At 39.9% G+C, this 26,369-nt stretch overlaps 1 protein-coding gene across 2 annotated transcripts in view; it reads left to right on the top strand.

Moving 5' to 3' along the window:
- ttc8 (tetratricopeptide repeat domain 8) overlaps positions 1-22,463 on the top strand; it is a 54,246-nt gene extending 31,783 nt beyond the window's left edge. The window contains exons 4-14 of one of the 2 annotated variants that reach the window (XM_072568396.1): positions 719-878; positions 988-1,077; positions 3,573-3,617; positions 5,095-5,180; positions 6,524-6,611; positions 9,459-9,569; positions 9,688-9,827; positions 10,782-10,956; positions 19,010-19,132; positions 19,229-19,312; positions 21,079-22,463. In XM_072568396.1, coding sequence (XP_072424497.1) covers positions 719-878; positions 988-1,077; positions 3,573-3,617; positions 5,095-5,180; positions 6,524-6,611; positions 9,459-9,569; positions 9,688-9,827; positions 10,782-10,956; positions 19,010-19,132; positions 19,229-19,312; positions 21,079-21,195 — 1,219 coding nt within the window. In that variant the 3' untranslated portion in view covers positions 21,196-22,463. The remainder of the gene's footprint in view (positions 1-718; positions 879-987; positions 1,078-3,572; positions 3,618-5,094; positions 5,181-6,523; positions 6,612-9,458; positions 9,570-9,687; positions 9,828-10,781; positions 10,957-19,009; positions 19,133-19,228; positions 19,313-21,078) is intronic. The other variant, XM_072568397.1, reaches the window with a different exon arrangement.
- Positions 22,464-26,369: the final 3,906 nt, after the last annotated feature.

The raw sequence follows: 26,369 nt of genomic DNA, 5'->3' as shown, positions 1-26,369 counted from the left end.
TAATGTGTTGGGTAACAATGCAAGGATGGCAGAAATATTGAATAACTATTTTTATTTGGTATTTGTCAAGACAGATCAGGTAGACATAGCATTGAATAATGTGATAAACGAAATGTAAAAAAACAGGATGTGTGGAATTAGCAAATTGGACATTTTTGGTCCTTCTGTTTAAATGTCAAGTTACTCTCAACTGACCCAATGTCAGTGATGTTGAGCCTTGCAATAGGTGGTTCCATTGGTTAAATCTTCAGTGAACACATGTGGATCCAATAATGTAATCAGTCAAGAGTAGAGTGGTGCTGGAAAAGCACAGCAGGTCAGGCAGCATCTGAGGAGTAGGGAAATCGACATTTCGGGCAAAAGCCCTTCAGGAAATTTCTGATCTAATCTCCAGCACACCCACCACCAATAATGTAATAACCAGTAATATGGTCAAGATTGCTTCTGGTAAATGAAATGTAAAAAAACGGGATGTGTGGAATTAGCAAATTAGACATTTTTGGTTCTTCTGTTTAAATGTCAAGTTACTCTGCGTCAACAAGTAAAGCTGTTTCCACTGACAAATTAATTCTCTGACAAATTTTTTTAAAAAGGCATCAAAAACTAAGTTGAATCTGCAAACCAACAACTAATTTTCATTATTACATGTTTCAAGTTGTACTTAATTAATCCTTGTTTTCTTGCTGTGTTTCTGTTCAAAATATTTTCTTTTAAATAGACCTGTGTCTCAATCAGGAAGACCCATCACTGGGTTTGTTAGACCAGGCACCCAGTCTGGCCGACCTGGCACCATGGAGCAAGCTATCAAGACCCCTAGAACGGCTTACACTGCCCGCCCAGTAACCTGTGCTTCTGGAAGATTTGTTCGGCTGGGGACGGTAAATTTTGAAGAAGTGTAGTTTTTAAAATTCTTTTTAGATAGTTATCAATTTGTAGTTATTTTCTGTTGGAGTTACAATAATTTTTTTTTCTGTCTTCTTTCTTCAGGCTTCCATGCTTACCAGTCCTGATGGACCATTTATTAATTTATCCAGATTAAATTTAACCAAATATGCTGGAAAACCAAATTTAGCTAAGGTATGTGCCAAATTCTATATACTGTATAGGCCTGCGAACTCTAGACTAAGTCCACCAAAACTGCACAAAACATGAGCAAATTTCACGTGTAAATTTAGTGCAAAACCCGTTTTATAGATTTTGGAATTTTTATAGTTTTCAATATTGACATAATTTGTGCTTGCTTTATGTTAAGTTTTACTAGTTTTTTTTAGTTTTTCCTTCCACAGAACCACGATTTAGGATATCCTAACAGGCACCTTAACTCGTGGTGTTTTGGAGGTGGGGGGGAAGTGATTGCCACAAACTGACAAGGATCTCAAGATACTCAAAGGATAGCACATGTGATGCAAATAGAACTTCATTATCATTTCAAATCTGTCATACATGTCTAAGTCAGTGCCAAAGCACCAGAGAAACTTGGTGGTAAGCAGGATTGATGCCAAAATGGACATAGTAAGATAAGTATGTAGATCTTGTGAACCAGAAGGAGCATGACTGTTCTAGGACCCATGTGGAAATCACTAGCCTTCCCATCAGGATCCACTCCCATTTTTATGATCACAGTTGCCTCTCTATCACATTTTCACTATTTATCTTGAGACTGTTCTCTCCGATTCAGCAGTGGCCTCCTGTCATTGAATCCTGTTTAGTTGGGATCCATAATACCTCCAGAAGTCAAGGAGGCAAATGGATTAAGAAACTGGATCTCTTTTCTCTTGAAAATCTTGAGATGTGAACTTAGAGGTGTTGTTAAAATTTATGAAATGTTTGATTGTAGAAAAGAGCATAACTAGAGGTCATCGACATAAGAGCATTCTAGTGGGAAACATCAAAAGAACTTCTTTACCCAACAGTAGTGAGAATGTGGAACTCGCTATTACAAGAAGTGGTTGAAACAAATCGTAGTTGTACCCACAGGGAAGCTAGACAAGCATGATGTAGAAGAGAATAGAAGATTTTGTGGGTAGTAAGGAGATTGTGTGAAGCATAAATGAAGGCATTTCTATTTGGGTTGAACTGTTTTTCTACTGCATATTCTATATAAAAAATATTTGTTCATAGAGTCATAGAGATGTATAGCACAGAAACCGACCCTTCAGTCCAACCCATCCATGCCGACTAGATATCCTAACCCAATCTAGTCCCACCTGCCAGCACCTGGCCCATATCTCTCCAAACCCTTCTCATTCATATACTTATCCAAATGCCTCTTAAATATTGCAATTGTACCAGACTCCACCACTTCCTCTGGCAGCTCATTCCATACACATACCACCCTCTGTGGAAAAAATTGCCCCTTAGGTCTCTTTTTTTTAATATATCTTTCCCCTCTCACCCTAAACCTATTCCCTCTAGTTCTGGACTCCCCAACCCCGGGGAAAAGACTTTGCCTATTTACCCTATCCATGCCCCTCATAATTTTGTAAACTTCTATAAGGTCACCCCTCAGCCTTCGACACTCCAGGGAAAACAGCCCCAGCCTGTTCAGCCTGCCCCTATAGCTGAAATCCTCGAACCCTGGCAACATCCTTGTAAATCTTTTCTGAACCCTTTCAAGTTTCACAACATCTTTCCGATAGGAAGGAGACCAGAATTGCACGCAATATTCCAACAGTGGCCTAACCAATGTCCTATACAGCTGCGACATGACCTTCCAACTCCTGTACTCCATACTCCCTGACCAATAAAGGAAAGCATACCAAACGTCGCCTTCACTATCCTGTCCACCTGCGACTCCACTTTTAAGGAGCTATGAACCTGCATTCCAAGGTCTCTTTGTTCAGCAACACTCCCTAGGACCTTACCATTAAGTGTATAAATCCTGCTAAGGTTTGCTGTCTTCAATGGAAAGGGAAGCATTTAGTGGCAAATTAGAATTGCTCTTCAGAAGGTGGAAGTGAGCTCTCAATTGAGAGAGGTGGACCTAACCAGCAGGATTAGGCCAGTCAATGAATCTGCTTGGATCCCTACATGAAAGAAGTAAAAAGAGAGGCTGGCATTTATATGGAGATTTTTCAAAGCCACTGAACAGCTCAAAATACTTTACAACCAGTTAAGTACTTTTTGAAATGTAGTCATTTTTATAATGTAAGAATCTTTGTAATGAAAGGGGAAATTATTAATATAACGATTACACTTGTCCCTTCCTTCATTGGCCAAAGCTCTAATACAAATAGCATACCTAACTGAGCTGTGCTCTAAGCATTCAGAAAAATGGGCTACGTTTCTTTAAAATATTTTACTGTGTTGTAATATTTAAATGAGAGATTGGTAACCATTGAAATGTCAACCGGAAGATTGCATGCTGCACCAGTGAGAGAGTTTCAACAGAAAGGACATTTGCCAAATTTCTCTGTCTTGGCCACATTCTGTACAGACTAAACTAAACCTGCCAACTAGAATATATTGTATGTTATCAGAAGAGTGAATTATAGGATTTGCAATATTTTCTTCCTGTGTGTAAAAGATGCATTTGAAAACTGATAAACTATTCATTTATGATTATTTTTCAGGCATTGTTTGAATATATTTTCCATCATGAAAATGATGTTAAAACTGTAAGTTATCAATAAAGAACTACCATGGTATTCCAATTTCTATTTGAGATTTATTTCAGTAACCTGTGGCAAATCTTGATGTGTAACTATTAAAGGTGTATAAGTGTGCTGAAGAACAGATTTGTCAAATGTATTTATGATGGGGGGAGGTGGTAGTCTAGTGGTAATTTCATTAAAATCCAGAGTTCCAGATTAATGTTCAAGCTCAGATGGTGAAACTTACTTCAAGGTTGGGAATGAAAGGCTAGTCTATTGATGACTGTGTGTAACCATATTCAATTGTTGCCAAAAATCTATTTTATTCACAAATGTCTTTTTTTTTGAGAAGGAAATCTCCTGTCCTTACCTGGTCTGGCCTACCTGTGACTGCAGACCCACAGAAATGTGGTTGACTTTTTACTACCCTCTGAAGTGGCCTAGTAAATCACTCCGTTCAAGAGCAAGTTGGAATGGGCAATAAATGCTGGTGTAGCCAGTGATTAATTACATCCAAAAAGGGACAGATTTTCCCTAATTACTACTTTCAGCTTTGGTGATGAGAATGCATGTTAGGAATTCCAGCACACCCTACAATTTTCATGTTTTAAATCTGTTCTCTCTGAACCCTCTGGTTCTGTTTTGCACATCTGAGAGAAATAGTTCGCTTATATTCAGTCTCTTTATCATCATAAATACTTCAGTTTGATCGCCCTGTGACATTTGAATCTCAATCTATAATAATAATATGATCCTTTAAACTCTGGGTTGTTAAATTTGTTCACAGGATAGAGGCATCACTGGCGAAAATAGCATCTAGTTCCCATCACTAATTGCTGGAGAAGATGGTAGCTGTTCTCTTGGACTGCTACAGTTCTCGGAGTGCAGGGATTCCCACAGTACTGTTAGGAAGCAAGTTTCTGTATGGTAAATTTGTACTGGCAAGGCTGCTGCATCTTGAAGTTCACTGCCTAAAAGTAAGCACAGTATCCTGGATGACCTTGGCTGTTTACAGCTGATGCATCACAATTTTATTTTTTAATAACAATATTGCTTGCAGTGTTTTTGTAATCCAATTTTTTTGTGAATAGAATGCTCATTCTTTAAAAATCCAACAGAAGTTAGAATAGAAACTGTCAATGTAAACTTTTTCATGATTATAATTGCACTTTCCCATTAATAGTAATGCAATAGCATTTTCAATTTATGATTGGAAAATTTTACCATGTACAAATATAAGACGTAAATATAAAATAACTACATAATATTGGATTAAAAATGACAAAACACATGACTTCAAATGAGAACTATCTTTCATCCTTGTATACTGCTTTAGTTACCCCCTGTTCTTTAACCCTGTTTCACCTGAAGTTTATATCAAGTTTGGAACTCTGGTACAGCACAATGGCGCATTGATTAATGTTCACTTATTTTTAAAAACTTCCCAATCATTAATTTGTGAAAACTTTCCAATAAAAATTGAATATTTTTATTTTAACAGGCTTTAGATTTGGCAGCCCTGGCTACTGAGCATTCCCAGTATAAAGATTGGTGGTGGAAGGTACAAATTGGAAAATGTTACTACAGGTAAACCAACTTAGATTTACATTGTATTGAATTAGAGAAGATGAATGCATTGGGTGGACTTTTCTGGTCATGAATTTGTAGGTGGGAGAAGTGTTTAATTAGATGTGCTGACACCTGCTGTTTTCAGGCCCCCCCCATCAGAATAGGGTCCTGGGTGGGAACGCATGTGTTTGACTTTTCTACACTGCCAATTATGGTTCCTGAGTGGCCAGTTAAGGACCATAAGGTTTCCATTTTGCTGCAGTTAAAATTTACCCAGCTGTCAGCAGGCCTGTCCTTAGGTGATGTCCATGACATGTTAAACTGTACGGCCTACTTGCCACATTGGATGTTGGAGTCCCTCAATCAAATCAGTGCCTGATCAAGGGAATGAACGTCAGAAAGATCATAAGAAATAGGAACAGGAGTAGGCCATTCAATAAGATCATGGATGATCTGCCCTCGCCTCAATTCCTCTTTTGTGCCATAACCCTCATAGCCCTCAAATCCTTGATATTTCAAAAATCTATCTCTATAAATATTTTAAATGATTTGGCCTTCGTAACTCTCTGTATTAGAGAATTCTGGAGATTCACCACCCTCTGGGAGAAGAAATTACTTTGCATTTCATTTTGATGGAATGCCCCCTTTAACTGTGTCCCCTGTTTTGTGAATTCCCCCACTAATGGAAACTTCTCAACGTTTACTGTCCCAAGACCCCTCTAAATCTTGTATGTTTGATCAAGGTCACCAACGTTCCTCCATGAACAAATGCTTACAGTGAATAAAATGAAGCAGGGCCCCAAGGAGAGCTCTCCCCACTCCCCAAACTAGCTCTTGTTTCTTGTGCAAATTACTTACTTGTGACTTGGGTCTTCGCCGAATGTTTGGGCAGTCTATCCTTTGGCAACAACGATGGCCTCCCACATGGCACAGCTGCGCGCAAGAACTGCTAGCATCTATTTGTCCAGTAACCCAGTCTAAGTTGAACATCCACCACAGGTAGCCTCTCTACTGCCTGTTTAATGTGTGGCTTGTTGGACCTATCCTGGAAAAGGCAGTGCAAGTCTCCCATTGGCTTTCTAGGCAGCAGGATAAGATCATGGATGATCTGCCCTCGCCTCAATTCCTCTTTTGTGCCATAACCCTCATGCTAAGATAAGATTTTACCCATTTGTTTATGATTGTTTTGTAAGTTACTTTATGTAATTGGAAATCACTGATCCATGGCTATAATGCATCTATTATTTGTTTTGAAAGTTTCTATAGAACATTGTCACTTTGAATGCAGGGAAGTATGTACAAAGCATGATAAATGAATACAGAGTTTCAATATTATTGTCTAATATCTTTGTTCTCAAAAGGTTGGGTTTGTATCGTGAAGCAGAGAAGCAGTTTAAATCTGCATTCAAACAACAGGAAATGGTTGATACAGTTCTTTACCTGGCAAAGGTAAGCAATTGTATGACACATATCACAACTCAATACCTGGGCCAAAATTTGCTGTAACATGGCATCTAACATCGTCTGCTATAGTCAGTTTTGCTCCCACATCCTTTAGTTCAAACTAAATTTTCCCACAGTTGTGATCTAGTAACAGCACATTGAGGGAAATGACATATGTATTCAATTCAGAAAGAAAAGAAGAGATATGGAAAAAATAAATTTTATTATTTAAGAAATTAAATTCAAAACTCGAAGGAATGAGACTCCACTCTGTAATAGTACATTACATGCCAGAAATTGTTTGGCAGTAATGAAACACTTTCACGTCATTAAAAGGTACTTGCAGTGTTAATTTTTAAAAACGACAAGAACTGCAGATGTTGGATATTGGAAACTAAAACAGATCTGTGGAGAGAAATCAGAGTTAACGTTTCAGGACTGATAGCACTTCATTACAAAGTCTGGTGTGTGGAGGTTGGAGTAAGGACTTCGGAGAAGGTTTCTCAAGTCCTAAGATTATTGAACTTGAGAACTCCACAGCCTTCAGGACTTGAACATCAAGTGGAAAATGAAATGCTGGTCTTCTAGCTTGCCCTCAGCCTTGCTGGAATATTGCAACAAGCCTGAGACAAAAATGTTGGTCAGGGAACAGGGTAGTATGTTGAAGTGTTGGGCAATTGAAAGCTCAGGGTCTTTTCTGTGGACAAAATGTAGGTATTCTGTGAAGTGGTCACCCAGTCTGTGTTTTCATTTCCCAAATGTAAAGGCAACCATGTTGTGAGCAGTGAATGCAGTAGATTAGGTTGTGGGCCCTTGGATACTGAGGAGGGAGGAAGTAAATGGGCTGGTGTTACACCTTCTACAGTTGCAGGGGATGGTGCTGTGGGATTGCAGGGATGGTGGAAGAGTGGACCAGGATGTCCTGGAGGGAATGTACCTTGCAGGAGGCTGACGAGGGAGGAGAGTGGAATATGTGTCGGGTCATGGCATCCTACTGGAGGTGACGGAAATGGCGGCTAATGATCCTGCGGAAGTGGATGTAGATGCTGGCGGGATGGTAGGTGAGGGCAAGGGGACACTCTAATGCTTATGTGGGAGGAATGAGGAGAATGATGGCTGAAGTGGGGAAGATGGGTCAAATGCAGCTGAGGGCCCTGTCAACTACAATGCTGGGTTGAGGAAAAAGGTGGGCACTTCAGAGGCAGGCTTGTTGAAGTTGGCATTCGAAGAGGTGGAGGAACTGAGAGAATGGAATAGTCTTTACAGGAAGTAGGACATGAGGATGTCTTGTCAAGGTAACTGGGAGTTGGTGGGTTTGTGTGGCCTGCTTATCCCCAGAAATGCAAACAAGGAAGGGAGAGGTCAGAGATTGACCAAGTGAAGGTGAGAGAGGGATGGAAATTGGAAGTGAAATTGATAAATCTTTCCAATTCAAGACAAGGGATGGAAGAAGCACAAATGATATCATCGATACACCAGAGAAAGAGTTGTGGGTGGGAGCTGGAATAGGATTGGAATATGGAATGTTCGACATGCCTCACAAGGCATCACTGGGGCCCATGCGAGTACTCATGGCCACCCCTTTGATCTGAAGAAAGCAAGAGGAGTTAAAAGCAAAGTTGTTCAGGGCAAGGACGAGCTTGGCCTGGTGGACGAGGGTGATGGTGGATGGAACGGTTCAGCTGGAGGAACGACACCTCATTTTTCACTTGAGAACTTTACAGCCTTCTGGGCTGTGTATTGAATTCAACAATTTTATGGCTTGAGGCACCTTCTCCGTGTCCTTACCCAACCCCTGCACACTGTCTTGTTACCACACAGTCTGCTATTACACGCATGCAATTGTTAGCCACTTAGAGTCCCCATTAGCAGTTATTCATTCCTCTCGGCTAACCGTTATCCACTAGCCACTCCTTTGGCAGTCCAACTATCCTTCTGTCTGTTCGGGCTCTATCTCCACCTGTTGTTTACTTACCACCATCACCAGCCCCTCCCCATTGTCTGAAATGAAAAAATAACTTTTTCTTAACTACCATCAGTTCTGAAGAAAGGAACTGGATCCAAAACGTTAACTTTGGTTTCTCTCCACAGATGCTATAGAGCAGGTCAATGGTTAGCACTGCTGCCTGTCAGTGCCAGGGATCTGGGTTCGATTCCAGCCTCGGGCGACTGTCTGAGTGGAGTTTGCATGTTCTCCCCGTGTCTATGTGGGTTTTCTCCAGGTGCTCTGGTTTCCTTCTACAATCCAAAGATGTGCAGGTTAGGTGAATTGGCCATGCTAAATTGCCCATAGTGTTCAGGGACGTGTAGGCTAGGTGCATTAATCAGGGGATACATAGAGTAACAGGGGTAAGGGAGTGCGTTCTGGGTGGGATACTCTTGGGAGGATCGGTGTGAATTTGTTGGGCCGAATGGCCTGTTTCCACACTGTAGGGATTCTATGATTCTGTGCTATCTTTCCTAGTGAATTTTTCCAGCAATTTCTGATTTTGTTGCAATATTAATCATTAGTCCTAAATATGTACAGTGAGTTTGTTTTGTATCCATGCTGCAATCACAACATCATGACACTTGATGCATGTTGATGCTAAAGAATGACATAATTATGGAACTCAAACGCCAGCTTCTGAATATTCACTTTTAAACTATGCATCTGTCCCTCACTTGAAGTTTTTCTTTTAACCATTGACAGACAATAACTCATAAGTCTTATTTGTCTCATTACCAACAACACCTTCTGATCCCTGTGTTAATATTAACTACTGGATCAATTCTGAAAAGATTAATGAATAAAGGAAGTTTTTAAATACAAATTCTTACACCTGCTAAATAGTTTTCACTTTATTTGAATAGGTCTATATTCGTTTAGACCAGCCATTGACAGCATTAAGCCTTTACAAGCAAGGACTGGATTGTTTCCCTGCAGAAGTTACACTGCTCACAGGAATAGCTCGTATATACAATGTATGTATTGTACATGTCAATTCTTATTCAGAATTTTAAAACTTTGGTCAAAATGTACTGTGTTGACATTCTCTCTTAAATTTGCCATTTTATAATACATTATTTTTGACTTTAACAGGAAATGAACAACATGGTGTCAGCCACTGAATATTACAAGAATGTTTTAAAACAAGATAATACAAATGTAGAAGCCATTGCCTGCATAGGAAGTAATCATTTTTATTCAGATCAGCCTGAGATTGCATTGCGATTCTATAGGTGAGATCAGAAGATATATCAATAACTAAATTTAGCTACAGATTATGATCATTAGCTGTTTTATTAAAATAGCTTATAGTTCAGATAGGTAAACTGCTTCAGTTTCCAATAGTGTATGCCTTTTTTGTTTTTTACTTGAGTGCACACGCCTTGGTACTTGGTGATGAATTTTAATTCAGACTTGGCTTCAGTGGAAGCTAATAGCTTACTAGGAACCGTTGCCCATTCAAAAAAAAAATTGCTATTTGAAAAAGAAATGCCAGGGCTACAAGGTGATGGCATTGCTGAGTTCAGAAACCTATCAATCAATACACCTTCACCTCCTGAACAGTAATCTGACAGAACCTATCCCCTCGATTCCATTTCACTTGCATACTGCATTTCATTGTAACTCTGAGGGGACTGCAGCAAGTAGTGGGAAGGCTCAACTGATTTTAATGGTTTTGCCTGATTTGACATGTTGTTTAATCTCTGCCCTATCTAACCCCTGAGCGAGCAGACTTTTTTTGTTTGAGCCTGCCTCGCTAGGCTTTCTGAGTCCAGGCTTTGGTCCACAGCAGATTTGGCCTGGTTTGGAATCCATTTACACCAGAAAACCATAAGGTATAGGAGCAGAATTAGACTATTTGGCACATTGAGTCAGCTTTGCAATTCGATGAAGGCTGACATATTACTCAACCACATTCTCAAGCTTTCTTCCCATAACCCTATAATATTTTAAAGGCACCTGAAAGGGTATATGAATAGGAAGAGTTTAGAGGGAGAAGGGCCAAATGGTGGCAAATGGGGCTAGGTCAGTTTGGGATGTCTGGCCAGCATGAACAAATTGGATCAAAGGGTTTATTTCTGTGATCTCTGACTCTGTTAATTCATGTTGTACGTTTTGCTTGTTATTGCAAAGAGTTCAATGTTTTTGGTTTTGGAATTGTGTTAAAAAGATTTTCTTTTCTGCAGGCGACTTCTCCAAATGGGTGTTTATAATTGTCAGCTCTTCAACAACCTAGGGCTGTGCTGCTTTTATGCACAGCAGTATGATATGACTCTGAGCTCATTTCAAAGAGCAATTGCACTGGCTGTGAATGATGAGGAAGTGGCTGACGTATGGTACAATCTTGGCCATGTAGCAGTGGTATGTAGTGAATTCATTACACAAATTGTTATAGCTTTCTTTCCAATTACATCGAATATAAATAAGGATATTAGATCCTGAGGGGTTGTGACAGAGTAGATTCTGAAAGGATGCTTTCTCCTTGTAAAAGAGACTAGAACAGGGAATGCAGCTCAAGATTAAGAAATCCAGCATGTAAGAATGAGATGAGGGCAGTTTTTTTCCTGCACATCCTTAGTATAAAGAATTATTTTCCCCAGAAAACAGTTGAGAATTGGTCATTGAATTTATGCAAGGTTGAGTTAGTGTTTCAACAGACAAGGAAGTCAAGGTTTATGTAGAGTAGAGATGAAAGTAGAATTGAGATCAGCCATGATTTTATTGATCAGGCTCGAAGGGCTGAATGGCATACTCCTATTCTGATGTCTTTTGTTCCTCCATACAAATGCTAGTGTTAATACTCTTGAACTAAGTTGAATTAACACAGTTGTAAGCTATAGTGGTTCAGAAAAGTGATTGATGGAAAGCAGTAAATTAATATTAATGGATATATGAAATATGATTGTGGTATAGTTATCACAATTAAAACAAGATTTGTAATTAGGAATTTAACAGTAATAGTCCTGGTAGTCTTTTTCAGATTAATTATCCTTGTATGTTCTACACATTTATTCAGATGACTGCTCATTAATCTATTTCCAGCAATATTTAAATAATTGCTTATGAAGGCAGTGAAATACACAAACTTTATTAGAAGATTTTGTGAATTATGATAATATTGACCTTCAGTTTGTTTGAGTTTTATCAAAAATATTTAAGAAATTATAATTTATTTAAGATGTAATAGTAATTGTTATATCCATGTTTCTAAATCTGAGTCAGCATTGCTGAGGGTAGTGACATGAGGAAGAAATCAATCTCTTAACATCACTGGCATAAAGCCAAAATGATTTTAACTCCTGGGCATCAGTTCAATATAATCTTTTAGAATATCTGACCACCTGATTGTTTGTTGAGGAAATGGACAGTTGGCCCACTTTCATGGTAAAATTGCCAGCAGGATGCTAAAGGCATTTAAAGCAACAATACACTGTTGAATGGAGTTGCATTCCTTGCTTTCACACACATAATAGAGACTTTCTGAAATCAATTCATTTCAGACTGTCCAATGCCTTTCTAGAGAAAGTGATGGAAGAGGTCGGGACAAAGAGAGAAGGATTATTCCTTAAGTTCTGCAAGTATGTCTCCTGAAACACTGCAGCAAAACTTGACTTAGGATGTTGAGAGGGTCGTGCCCATCAGCATAATCCCCAGGACATGGATGCAGTGAGGAATAGGCTCAACTATGTCAAGAAGTAAGAATGAGCACACTTCATTTGTCCTGTCCTTTTACAGCACATGCAACATTCCTTTTCTCTGGTTACCCCATTTCCCTCTACTCCATGACCCCTTGAGCATCCTGTCACAAGGACACACTAAAGCTCCTTCCTTTCTTCTTTTGAGGCACAAAGTCATCCTGTGTTGTCTTCACAACAGACACGAACATCATTTTCTTTTCATAATGTGGCACTTGCAAACCAGTAACTTCTTACAGGATTCCTTCCTCACTGTATATTCCATACAATTGCACTCAGCAGGAATGCACATTTCCCCACTTGGTTTTTCAATAACATGCACATCATCTTTTCCTGCAGGAAAAAATAGTGCAATCTCGTATAGAGAATCAACATATGGGAGGCAGCAACTGACATTGCAGCTTTGACATAATGGGTCACAACATCCTGAAGATCTGTACCCAAGCTAAACCATTAGTGCCAGAGAGGTCAAACTTTAATTGGACACCTGCATTTTACCCAAATCACTAGGCTGAGTTGTGAAGTGCTGGAGTCCACTACCCCATGCCCTGTCCCAATTATCATTAGTAACCTAAAGTGAAGTTTCAGATTTTCATTGTCATGAAATCCCACCTCAGAGCTGCCAACTAATCAGAGGGTTAGGATTTGGGTCAGTGTTTAGGGTCTCAACAGGTGCCAAGCTGTTGGTACCACTGACATGGCCAACATTTTTTGATTAGATTAGATTACATTACATTACATTACAGTGTGGAAACAGGCCCTTCGGCCCAACAAGCCCACACCGAACCGCCGAAGCGCAACCCACCTATACCCCTACATTTACCCCTTACCTAACACTACGAGCACTTTAGCATGGCCAATTCACCTGACCTGCACATCTTTGGACTGTGGGAGGAAACCAGAGCACCCTGAGGAAACCCACGCAGACACGGGGAGAATGTGCAAACTCCACACAGTCAGTCGCCTGAGGCGGGAACTGAACCCGGGTCTCTGGCGCTGTGAGGCAGCAGTGCTAACCACTGTGCCACCATGCTGCCCACTGTGTTCATCCCTAATCACTCTTTCGGAGGTATTGACTTTTTGAATGTGACTTACGGCCTTTTCAATGCCAATTTAGAAGGTAGCTTTGAATCAACCGTACTGTCATGGGCCTAGAGCCACATCTACAGCAGACCAAGTAAGAATGGCAGGATTCTTAAAGGACCTTAGTGAACCAAGTTAAGTTATTTAAATAGGCAAGTAGGTTTGTCACTGCCCATGTTGATTGTTAGGTTTTTATTCCAGATTTATTTAATTAATTGCATTGAGGTATTAGAAAATATTTACAGTACTGTTTTGCATAACAGATCCGTGCTGTTATGTTCCACACAATGAATTCCAATGCTACTTTTTTAAACTGTGTAATGAATAGTTTACAGTAAATTGCAATTTCAGGTTGTTTTATGACATGATAATGTTATGATTTAATATTTGTGGAACTGAGTTTCATGGATTGTGAAGGTAGCTAATATTTTTAAGAAGTCAATGTGAAACCTTTTTTCCAATTCATTTGTTGAACACCAAACAGTTCCAGGCATTTGATGGTCTTGATGCTGAAGCTCCCTTCAAGGAAAACCCCTCACAATTCTTTGGGCTTTCTGGTTGTTCTGTTTGAACAATGTTTTGCATGTTTAGAGATGGCTTTGGATGTTTAATTGAGGAAGCTTGCCATGAAAGGAGCTGCTCAGCTCATGTCTCTTGATTCTGAAGTACTTTTGGTGGTAAATCCAATGTGAGACCGGATTGTACTCTTGAAAACCAACTGAAAGTCCTTTCCATACTGTTGTTTCCTGAGCAAACAACATCTGTTAAGATCCCAGAGAAAATTGCCAAATTGGTCACAACGGTCTACATATTGCCGGAATGCCAGACTGACTGCCATCTGAACATTTCACACCAACCTATGGTAGAGCCCACTAGGAAACAGACAATTCTGGGTTTGATGTATAATGAGTCAGACTTGCTTTGGAAGAGTAAGGTGAAGAAACTCAGAGGTTAGTGACCACAACATGATAGAATTCACCCTGCAATTTAAGAGAGAGAAGCTAGAATCAGATGTAATGACATTACAACTGAGTAAAGGCAATTACAAAAACATGAGGGAGGAGCTGGCCAGAGTTCATTGGAAGGACAGCTTAGCAGGGAAGACAATAGAGCAGCAATGGCAAGAGAGTTTGTGGGTAATTTGGCAGCCACAACAGAATTTCACCCCAAGTAAGAAGAAACATACTGAGGTGAGGACAAGGGACAGTTTAAAAGTAAAAGTAAAAGCATAGAATGTTATGAAGGCTAGTAAGAAGGTTAGGAAACCTTTAAAGGCTGGGAGAGAACAACTAAAACAGCAGTAAGTGGGGAGAAGATGCATTATAAAGCATAAGCTAGCAAGTCATATATAAGAAGGTTACAAAGGGTTTTTTAAGATATATAAAAGGTAAGAGGCAAGAGTGGGCACTGGACCACTGGAAAATGGGGCTGGAGAAGTAGTAATGGGGAACAAAAAAACGGCAGAGGAACTGAATAGTTATTTTGTTTGTCTTCACAGTGGAAAACACCAATAGCATTGCAGAACTTCAAAAGAGTCACGGAGCAAAGATGAGTGTAGCGGCATTCACTGGGATAGCTGAAAGATGTAAAAGTGGATAGTTCATCCGGACCAGACTACACCCCAGGGTTATGAAGGAGAGAGCTAAGGAGATTGTAGAGGCATTGGTGGTGATCTTTCAGATATCATTAGAGTCAAGAGGGTCCCAGGGACCTGGAAAATAGTGAACATAATAACAACCCTGTTAAGAAGAGAGGAAGGTAGAAGACTGGAAATTATAGGACGGTTAGCCTGACTTCAGACATTGATAAGATTTTAGAATCCATTATAAGGATGAGATGGCTGAGTATTGAAAATGCATGGTAAAATAGGGATGAGTTGGCAAGTTTGATCAAGGGGAGATCATGCTTGACAAATCTGTTAGAATTCTTTTGAGGACTTAACAAGCAAGGATTTCCAGAAGGCCTTTCAAAAATGCTGCAGAGGAGGCTGCTAAATAAAATTAGAGCACATGGAGGTAGGGGCAAGGAATTGGCATGGATAGAGGATTGACAGACGAGCAGAAGGCAGAGGGTGAGGAAAAGGGTCTTTTTCAGGATGGCAACCAGTGACTGGTGGAGTTCTGTAGTTATCAGTTTTGGGATCACAACTATTCATGTTATACATTAGCGATCTGGCCAAAGGAACTGAGAGCATTGTTGCTAAGTTTGCAGATGACACAAATATACTTGGAGGGACAGGTACTGTTAAGTGGAGACGATGCAGAAGGAATTGGACAATCTAGGAGAGAGGGCAAACAAGTGGCAGATGAAATACAATGTGGGAAAGTGTGAGGTTATGCACTCTGATAAGAAGTAAAGGGGCATAGATTAGCTTCTACCCCAGGAAAGGCTTCAGAAATCTGAAGCACAACGGGATATACAAGTTTTAATCCAGGATTCTTCTAACATGTAAGTTTAGTTGACAGTTCAGAAGGCATGTGCAATTTCAGCATTCATTTCGCAAGTGGTAGAATATAGTGGCAGGGATGTAGTGCTGAGGCTATATAAAGCTCTGCTAAAATTGCATGTTAAATATTGTAATCAGTTTTAGATCCTGTATCTAAAGAAGGATTTGCTAGCCTTGCGGATCCAGAGGACATTCACAAGAATGAACGCAAGGATGAAGGGCTTGTCATGTGAGGAGCAGGTGAGAATTCGGAGTCTGTATTCAACAGAGTTTAGAAGGATGAGGAGAGAGAATCTCATTGAAATTTACAGAATACTGAGAGGCCTGGATAGAGTGGATGGGGATAAGAGTTTCCACTTGGTTTCCACCCGAGGCACCGTCTCTGAATAAAAGGATGATTCTTTAGAACGGAGAAGGAGAAAAATCTATACTCTTATGAACTCATTGCCACAGAGGGCTGTGAAGCCCAAGTCATTGAGTATATTTAAGATAGAAATAGATAGGTTCTTGATTAGTAAGGGAATCAAAGGTTAGGGAGAGAAGGAGGGAGAATGGGGCTGAGAAACCTGTATCAGTCATGATGTATGCTAGTGAGGCTAGGAATAGAGAGCGAATGTAGTTGAACACATGGCTGCAGAACTGATGTAAGAGGGAGGGCTTCAGATACATGGATCATTGGTATACCTTCTGGGGAAGGTGGGAGCTGTACAAGGAGGACAGGTTGCACCTGAACTCCTTGTACAGCTCCCACCTTCCCCAGAAGGTATACCGGAGGGGCACCAAGATCCTGGGCAGGAAGTTTGCTGGAGCTCTTAGAGAGGATTTAAACTAGTTTGGCAGGGGGGTGGGAATCAGAGCTACCAATCAGAGGATGGGGTAGTTGGTGAACAAGCAGATACAGTGTGCAGAGGTCTGTGAGGAAGGATAGACAGTTGATAGGGCAAAGTTGCAATCGGTGTGATGGGTTGAAGTGTGATGATTTTAAAGCAAGAAGTGTCAGGAATAAGAGTGAATTTTGAGCATGGATTTACACCTGGAGCTACAATGTTGTTGCCTTTACAGATACTTAGATATCACGGGGCAGGAATGATTGCTGGATGTTCTGGGGCTTAGATGTTTCAAAACGAATAGGAAGGGAGATAAAGTTTGGGGAGTGGCATTGCTAATCAGGGATAGCATCACAGTTGCAGAAAGGGAGGCCATCGAGGAGGGTTTGTCTACTGAGTCATTATGGATGGAAGTCAAAAACAGGAAAGGAGTAGTCACTTTTATTGGGAGTTTTCTATGGACTCCCAATAGCAACAGAGAGGAGCAGATTGGGCAGCAGATTTTGGAAAGGTGCAGAAGTAACAGGGTTGTTGTCATGGGTGACTTCAATTTCCCTAAAATTGATTGGAACCTCCTTCGTGCAAATAGTTTGGATGGAGCAGATTTTATAAGGTGTGTCCGGGAAGGATTCTTGACTCCATATGTAGATAGGCCGAATAGAGGGGGGGGCCATTTTGGATTTGGTGCTTGACAACGGACCGGGTCAGGTGTCAGATCTCGTAGTGGGAGAGCATTTTGGTGATAGTGATCACCGCCCCCTGACCTTAACTATAGTTATGGAGAGGCATAGGAGCAGACGGTATGAGAAAGTATTTAATTGGAGGAGGGGGAATTACAGTGCTATTAGGCATGAACTGTGGAGCATAAATTGGAAGCAGATATTCTCAGGGAACTGCATGATAGAAATATGGAAGTTGTTTAGGGAGCACCTGCTGTAAGTGCTGGATAGGTTTGCCCCACTGAGGCAAGGAAGGGATGGTAGTGTAAAAGAACCTTGGATGATAAGAGATGTGGAACATCTAGTCATGAAGAAGAAGGAAGCTTATTTAAGGTTGAGGAAGCAAGGATCAGACAGACTCTGGAGAGTTACAAGGTAGCCAAGAAAGAACTGAAGAATGGATTTAGGAGAGTGCGAAGGGGACTTGAAAATGTCCTAGACTATAGGATTAAGGAAAACCCCAAGGTATTCTACACTTATGCGAAGAACAAGAGGATGGCCAGAGTGAAGGTAAGGCTGATCGGGGATAGTGAAGGGAACTTGTGCCTGGATTCGGAGGAGGTAGGGGAGGTCCTTAATGAATACTTTGCTTCAGTATTCACTAGTGAGAGGGACCCTTGTCATTCGTGAGGACAGCGTGAAAAAGGAGGACGTCCTGGAAAGTTTGTAAAACATGTGGATAGATAAGTCCCCGGGCCAGACTTGATGTACCTACGGTTACGAGGGAAGAAATTGCTGCGCTTTTGGCAATGATCTTTGCATCCTCATTCTCCACTGGAGTATTACCAGATGATTGGAGGGTGGCAAATGTTATTCCCTTGTTCAAGAAAGGGAAGAGGGATAACCCTAGGAATTACAGACCAGTCAGTCTTATGTCGCTGGTGGGCAAATTGTTGGAGAGAATTCTGATTGTTTGGAAAAGCATAGCTTGATTAGAGATAGTCAGCATGGCTTTGTGAGGGGCAGGTCATGCCTCACAAAACTTATTAAATTCTTTGAGGATGTGACAAAACTCATTGATGAAGGTAGAACAGTGGATGTGGTATATATAGATTTTAGCAAGGTGTTTGATAAGGTGGAGCAAAGAAGGATGAGAGGTGACCTGATAGAGATGTACAAGATGATGACAGGCATTGATAGACTAGACAGCCAGAGACATTTTCCCAGGGTGGAAATGGCTATCACAAGGAGGCACAATTTTGGAGTGATAGGAATGCACTGCCAGCAGTGGTAATAGAGTCAGAGACATTAGGGACATTTAAGTGACTCTTGTATAGGCACATGGATGATAGTAAAATGTAGGGTATGTCGGTTAGTTTGATCTTAGTATAAGATAAAAAGTCGGCACAACGTCGAGTGCTGAAAGGCCTGTACTATGTTGTACTGTTGTATGTTCTATGATCAAATTGTGGAGCAGACTCAATTGGCCAAATAGTCTAATTGTGCTTCTATATCATATGGTTTTATGTTCTTTGGAGACATCTTGACCAAAAATTATTTTTCTCAGTGAATTTCTGCAAAGAAATCCATTTTTTTCCTGTTTTCTTGGTGGGACCAGGTATTTGTGTTTTTGATGGTTACGTGTGGTAAAACATACAACAAGCCTTCATTTGTAACTGGATATCATGTTGCCTTTCTTTTTAGGGAATAGGAGATATGAATTTGGCCTACCAATGTTTTAAACTGTCACTAGTCAACAACAATGATCATGCAGAAGCTTATAACAATTTAGCTGTCCTGGAGGTGCACAAAGGTCACTATGAACAGGTGAGTAGCCAAAGTTGTCATGTATGTGGGAAAAAGATACTTTAGAAGTAAGCCATTCACTTATTCCATGACTCTATTCTTCATTTTTATTTTTAGGCTCGGGGGTTTCTACAAACAGCTGCAGCACTGGCTCCTCATATGTATGAACCGCATTATAACTTTGCTGCACTTTCAGATAAGGTAACCAATACAAGCACAGACTTATTTCACCGAAGAGGGATGCCAGTTGGCTCATTGTCTGCAGCAACTCTCCAATGAGTAACTCACTCAGTGTCATTTTCCTGCCTTCTCCCTGTAATCCTGCACAGGGTTCCCTTTACAAATAGACATCCCATTCCCTGTTTAATGTATCAATTGAAATTACTCCACCACAATCTCAAGCAGCACATTCCAGACTCGAACTGCTCATTTCAAGAGAAACCGATTTCATCATATAACTTTTTTTTTCACAAATTACTTTATAGACTTGTGCTCTCATTCTTGAATTTTCACAATTGGGAACATTTTCTCCTAATTTGTTCAGACCTCTTATGATTCTAAATGCTTCAATCCAATCTCCTCTTAATGTTCTTTTCTCCAATGGAAACAGTCCCAGTTTCCCCAATAGATCTTCATGACTGAAATTTCTCATCCTGGGGACCATTCTTGTAAACCCCAATCCACACGCTCTGTCCAATATCTTCACATTCTTCCTAAAGTGCATCAAAGCTGGATGCATTACTTTAGCTGAGGCTGCGCTAGTGTCTTTGAGTTCAACATAACCTTGATATTGCTGTATGCTATGTCCCTGCTATCCCTGTGCCGCGATCTCTCTCAACTCGCCCTACCATTTTATGTACCCATACCCAGATCCCTGTGCTCCTGCACACCACTTGGATCTAAGCAAAGATATACTGGTATTGAAGGCTGTCCAAAGAAAGTTTGTTAGGTTGATTCCGGGAATAGAAGGATTTTTCCTTTTTTTATATATATAAAAGGAGAAGTTGAGTAGTTTGGGCATGTACCCACTGGAGTTTAGGCAAATAACAGATGAATTCTTGAAACATTATAAGTTTCTTGGGCGGTCTTGACAAGATAGACATGGGGTAGTTGCTTCTCTTCCTTTTGTAAGAGTCTAGAACCAGAGGGTATAATCCTACATGACTGTCTTTATCCAGGAATATTTACCATCGAGTCCTGTCCTTTCGTGAGTCATTTCTCTGTTATAGCTTTTGTAGATCTTTTTAATCCACCTGTTCAAATATGTTGTGACACATCTCTGGAGCAGGCAGGACTTGAATCCAGGCTTTCTAACCTAGCAGTAGAAACGTTACCATGCATCCGAGAGCCCTTTATAGTTGTTATATTCCTAGTTTCATGAAGTTTAATTGTAACTTTCAAAAATCTGAGCAGTTCTACTTTAAGATGTTTACCAATGATTAATCTTTAGAACTAATCATACAAAATCTGATCTGCATTTTTAAAGATCCCACTCCCTCCCTATTAGTGACCTGCTCAAAAGAGTCAGTTAGTATTTGGATATGTGAGAAAGGCAGCCTGCTCAATTATGGTATGTCTCCTAATTTTTACTTCAGTTTGACTATACCAGATGGGGAAAAGAGTTAAAATCAAAGCTTTTGAGCATGTTGTCAAGCCATGGGAAATAGACTGCATAGCACAAGTGTCCAGTCCAATACTCCTAGGGCTCAGTCAATTTTATAAACAGACCTGAGATGTTCTGCAAAGCAGTTACCTGGTCTGCAATTGCTCCAACAGAGGAAACTGCATGACAACCTATAAAGACTGTTCACTTGCTGATAATCCAACAATACAGAGTTAAATCTTGATGTTTGCCTTAGGAACTAAATAAAACTAGAATATTTGCCAATACTTGCTTTGAACACTTGCATGGTATAGTATCTTGATGGATGATCTACATTACACTGACATCTGTTTGTCTCTTCCAGGTTGGAGACCTTCAGAGCAGTTATATAGCTGCGCAGAAATCAGCAGCTGCGTTTCCAGAACATGTTGACACTCAGCAATTAATCAAGCAACTGCAACAACACTTTGCCATGCTTTAACTGTAACCGTGATGCAATGATCTTGGGATTTTTTTTGTTGTTATGTGAGATATGTTACATAATTCAGATACTGCATGATGTGGCAGTACAATTGTTAGTTTCATAATCTTAGCTTTCTACCTCATACTGAGATTCAGGGATGCATTTTCACTTTGGATGCAGGGAATTGGGAGTCAGAACTGTCCCAAACTCACCCAGCGGGTGGGAGATACAGTCTACGTTTGGGATTTTGACAGGGGCACTCCATTAAAGTTGTTTTTGTCACATTTCTATTCCAGTTAAAGTCTGTGGGCAGGCTAACCGGCTTGAAAGTAGTAAAAAGTAACCAAGAGAGCACTTCAGCATGGAAGCACTCATCACACTTTTTTTAATCATAAAAGCAGCTGAGGTACCACTGTGATTGGGAGGATGGAGCTGAATCGTAACATAGTGACCTTTGGCTGTACCCATATCCAAGCAGGCAAGGAAGGCTTACCCAGAGCAGTGAAAGATTGGCTGTTTGCTGGAGAGCCACCTCCATACAGTTAAACAGGCCCTTGCTGGCATTACCTCTCCCACCACAATTGCATCAGGAAGCTGGTAGCTAACAGGAAAATCCCAGGCCCCTGAGCACATCACTCCTAAACACAAACACTAAGGAATTGAGGCAGGAACCTCTGCTTCTGGTCTTGGTGGAGTTTAAAAATTCAATCTCCAGTTCATCAAATGTGCAATGAATATGAGAATTATGGATTTAGATTAATGGAGCTATTGAAACTATTTTTGTGCTCACTGTGTGCATGTCAGTCAGTGCCAGAGTAAAGCCAATAACTGATATAGCAACAGTAGTTTTGGTTGTATTGTACAAAATACAATAAATGTCTTAATACAGCTGTCATGTTGACTTACCTGCTGACAGCATGGTAGGCAGGCCATCTGATTGAGGGTAATCTGAAAGTAGATTAAAACATTCAAAGAAGATTTTATATTAGTATTTTGAAAATCCAAGAACCCTCCCAAAGATCACAACATAATATTCATAGTTAAGATACAATTTTATATCATTCCTTTTAAAGGAGGCACCATTTTGTTAATTTTTGTATATTCAAATTCTATTTCTCATAAAGAGCCAGTTATAGTCCAGCAAGTGAAAATGTGTTTGTGATGGTATTTCAACCTGTTTTGTAAAGGAAGTTGTACAGTAATCATCAAAATAAAAACACTAAATAAAGATTTGGCTTGTATCAACTGTTGTTATCACAGGCAATATTAAAAATGTGTTTCCTACAGATGGCTGTTGCTGCAGTGTTTTCTTTTACTTGAAAATAATTTGCATTTATACAGCTTCTTTCATGTCCCCTAAAACACTGCAACATGTTCACTGGCAGTGAATTACATTTGAAATGTTATTAAATGACCATTTCAGCTATATAGTATTTTCTGAGGGATAAATTTTGGCAGGAGTGTAGTACTATTATTCAAATTGTATTATTTTTAATACATTGTTGTGCTGATAGATGAGGCAAGACAGATATTTTATGAACTTGTGGGTTCTGAATGAGGTAACAGAACACAAAGGCGAGGCAGGGCAAGGTAGTGATGCTGTGAGCCACCCATGTAGGTATAGTGAGTGACTTCTAAGATAGAGAGTAAGAGCCCTGAGTTACACCTTGTTCCAGCATGAGTTGGGTGACTGTCCCTGCTAACAAAGTGGCCTTGGGGGCAGAATTACAATGAATATTTCTTCCAAACTGCTAGATTGAAGTGGAGAACTGTATTCTAAATGGGTTGGAGCTGTACCATAAGAATGTGGTGAGGCTGGTATGTTATGTAACAATAAAATATAGTTTAATCTAGAGTTTAGGTTTTTAACTAGTGCTACATGTATGTAGGCATTTTTGTTGATTAAATTGTCAATATTTCTGGAGCTTTTTTTTAATGCTATTTTAAAACTGAGAGTTCTTGGAGTAGTAATGTGAATTTGTTTTTTGTTTTATTCATTCGTGGCATGTGAGTTTTGCTGGCCAGGCATTTATTGCCCATTCCCAATCACCAAGAGGGCAGTTCAAAGTCACTCACATTCCTGTGGGTTTGGAGTCACACATAGGCCAGACCAGGTAAGGGCAGCAGTTTCTTTCCCTAAAGCACATTAGAGGACCAGATGAGTGTTTTCTGACAATCAACAACATTTTCATTGTCATCATTAGATGCCTAATTTGAGGTTTTCATTAAATTCAAATTCTACCTCTCCCATAGCAGAGATTTAAACCCGAGTTACCAGAACCTTACTTGGGTCTAGCCATAGGGTTAATGGTCTAGCCATAATACTGCTTAGCCATCACTTTGCATTGAGAAGTTTGAAGCGTCAGGAATTGATTTTGATTAGCTTAGGGTAAAAACCTATAGATTGAAAAACTTTCACTAGTGCACAGAAGTACTGGTTAAAGCTAGATGTATGGAGTAGTTTCTCCTAGAGAAAAGGGTTTGTTCAGAAAAGATAGAAAATAGTTTACCTCTGTATAAAGGCTTTAAGTTTAACGTAAGTTGACAGTTTCAGAACAGAAGTGTTTGATTAGAACATTAAAGGGGTTTTCAAGCTGAAAAAATGTAATCTCAGTTGTGTGAATACTTAATTTTGGTTTTCATGTGCTGCTCTTGAGAGTTTGAAAACCTCTTAAGTCAACCTGTAGATGTGATATAGAAGGGAATTTACTCTAGTGTTTGTGTACTGTAAAGGGATGCTTTTATGAAAAGGTGGCATTGTATTTTTTACTGTGTTTTAACATGTTTCAAATATATATGTGTAAATAGACTATGTTTTCTTTTTGTATAATGCAATTCTATTTTATTGTTAAAATCGGACCTGCAGCATTATGTGCTTATGTTTCTCTGAAAGACTACGTAAAGGAAAAAAAGTCTACAAACCAGCATTCAGTTTGGGATCTGACTCATCCAGTAATAACATTAGCCAGAATCATAAAAGATATAAAAGACATAGCTTTTTATTGTTGTGTTTTTTAATGTGGAGTGATATGAGAAATAGGCCATTATAAAAACCAAGGATTGTGGAAAGGATTACTGGACTTTTTGAGAAACCAGTTACTTGAAACTAATTGTAAATGCTGTTTGTTCAAGTAGTGAGGAAAGTCTGTTGGTGAGCTAGAGTTAAGGTGTGTGTACAAATGAAGATTCAGCCGGCAGCAAGTACATAATCAGTCTGTGAAATTGTCTAGTTATTGATGCCTAAGGCCTGCTACCTGCCTTTGTAGATAGTTTCTGTTCAATAGTTCACACTCGTAAGCTATCGGATTTCCAGAAGGGAAGGAGCTGTCCTTTCACTGCAGTTAAAAATATCCTCAAGCCTGAAGAAAGCTAGTTTATATCCCCCTCATCATCAGTTGTGGGTTATAACCAATAAGTTAGAGACATTGTAAGTGTGAACCAGCTATGCTGTGCCTCTTGAAAGCAAGTGAAAGTACAGGGCAAAGGATGATCAAGGAACAGTAGGACCTGACATGCCCTAAAGAACTACCTCAGTGGACAGGGACCATTGAACTGTCTTTGCAGCCTTTCTCTTTCACAAGGACACTTCTTGTTTGTGAGTCTATCAGTATGTATACATAGGTGGAATTTTGTAAAGGAGTTGCTTTTTTTTAGTTATATAGCAATGGTTCATAATTATTTATCTGTAGGTAGAATATTTATTTGTAATAGTAATTAGTATGTACTGAAACCTGGTCCATACTTTCTGTCCACCTTTGCCTAAAAATAGTTTTATTAGAAAATTTTGAGTACTTTTATAAAATTGTTAACTTCTGTGATGACTCAGAATAGCTAAGCCCGATTTCTAGCCTGCTACCCCAGGGAGTTGTAACGTCTGTGCACTTCCAATACACAGGGTTACAGCTGCTCACTGCTAGTGGTGTGCACTCTGAAACTTCTAGGGACTGCTGACCAAGATGGAGGAAGCAATGAGCTGGAGTTGCTAGGCAGCTATTCTTGCTTTCATGTCTGGAGTGGTTGCAGTCATATGTGGGACAATAGGAAGTTACAGATAAACTAGGTGGGATTAGATATTAACTAGACACTAATGCAGGCAAATAGGCTTTTCACTGCTCACTGCCATTCTCATCTCACTGCTAAAACCTTGGGTGTAAAATCAAACTTTTTTTTATTCATTTTTGTTGGATGTGGGCATTGCTGGCTGGCCAGCATTTATTGTCCATCTCTAGTTGCTCTTGAGTAGGTGGTGGTGAGCTGCTTTCTTGAACTGCTACCGTCCACCTGTGTGAGTTGACCCACAATACAATTAGGGAATTCCAGGATTTTGACCCCCAGTGACATGGAAGGAACAGTGATATTTCCAAGTGATTTCCAAGGCAATTGAGAGTCAACCACACTGCTGTGTGTCTGGAGTCTCCCCTGGGTCTGAAGTCACATGTAGAGATTAGAGTGGTGCTGGAAAAGCACAGCAGGTCAGGCAGCATCTGAGGAGCAGGAAAATCGATGTTTCAGGCAAAAGCCCGATGAAGGGCTTTTGCCTGAAACATTGATTTTTCTGCTCCTCAGATGCTGCCTGACCTGCTGTGCTTTTCCAGCACCACTCTAATCTTGACTCTGATCTCCAGCATCTGCAGTCCTCACTTTCGTCTGAAGTCACATGTAGGCCAGACCTGGTGACGATGGCAGATTTCCTTCCCTATTGGACATTAGGGAACCAGATGGATTTTTCTTGATGTTGAGAATCTTAGAGAAAAAGCTTACCATAGTTGCATGCTTGCCATTAGGCTAGCTTTCAATCCCATTTAAAAAAGCTTTGTTTTAAACATCATCTTCCATGGTAAGATTTGAGTCATGTGCCCTGAGCACTAGCTTAGGGTTTTGGATTATAGGTCCTGTGACATTATCACTACTTTGCCTCCCCTTTTCCCAACTAACACTTGTTCAGGAGAAATTAAGTCCAATATCTCATTTCACTGAAGACAATTAGGTAAAAATGTGGATATAAAAAATGTTACAATTTTATTAACCTTTCAACTGAAATAATGTGCAAATTTTTGGTCAAATTAATAATTATTATACGTGGAAAATGTATGCTATAAAAATGAATCTGACTTATTTCATAAAACTTTGGTAACATTAAGATATTTCTAACTTAAGTAGCAGTCACTAGTGCATTCATCTTAAAAAATTAC

The sequence above is a fragment of the Chiloscyllium punctatum genome, chromosome 4 (genome assembly GCF_047496795.1).
Source record: "Chiloscyllium punctatum isolate Juve2018m chromosome 4, sChiPun1.3, whole genome shotgun sequence".
NCBI classification, from domain to species: Eukaryota; Metazoa; Chordata; class Chondrichthyes; order Orectolobiformes; family Hemiscylliidae; genus Chiloscyllium; species Chiloscyllium punctatum.
The sequence above is the reverse complement of the archived record's forward strand: the minus strand, read 5'-3'. Positions and strand labels throughout refer to the sequence as shown.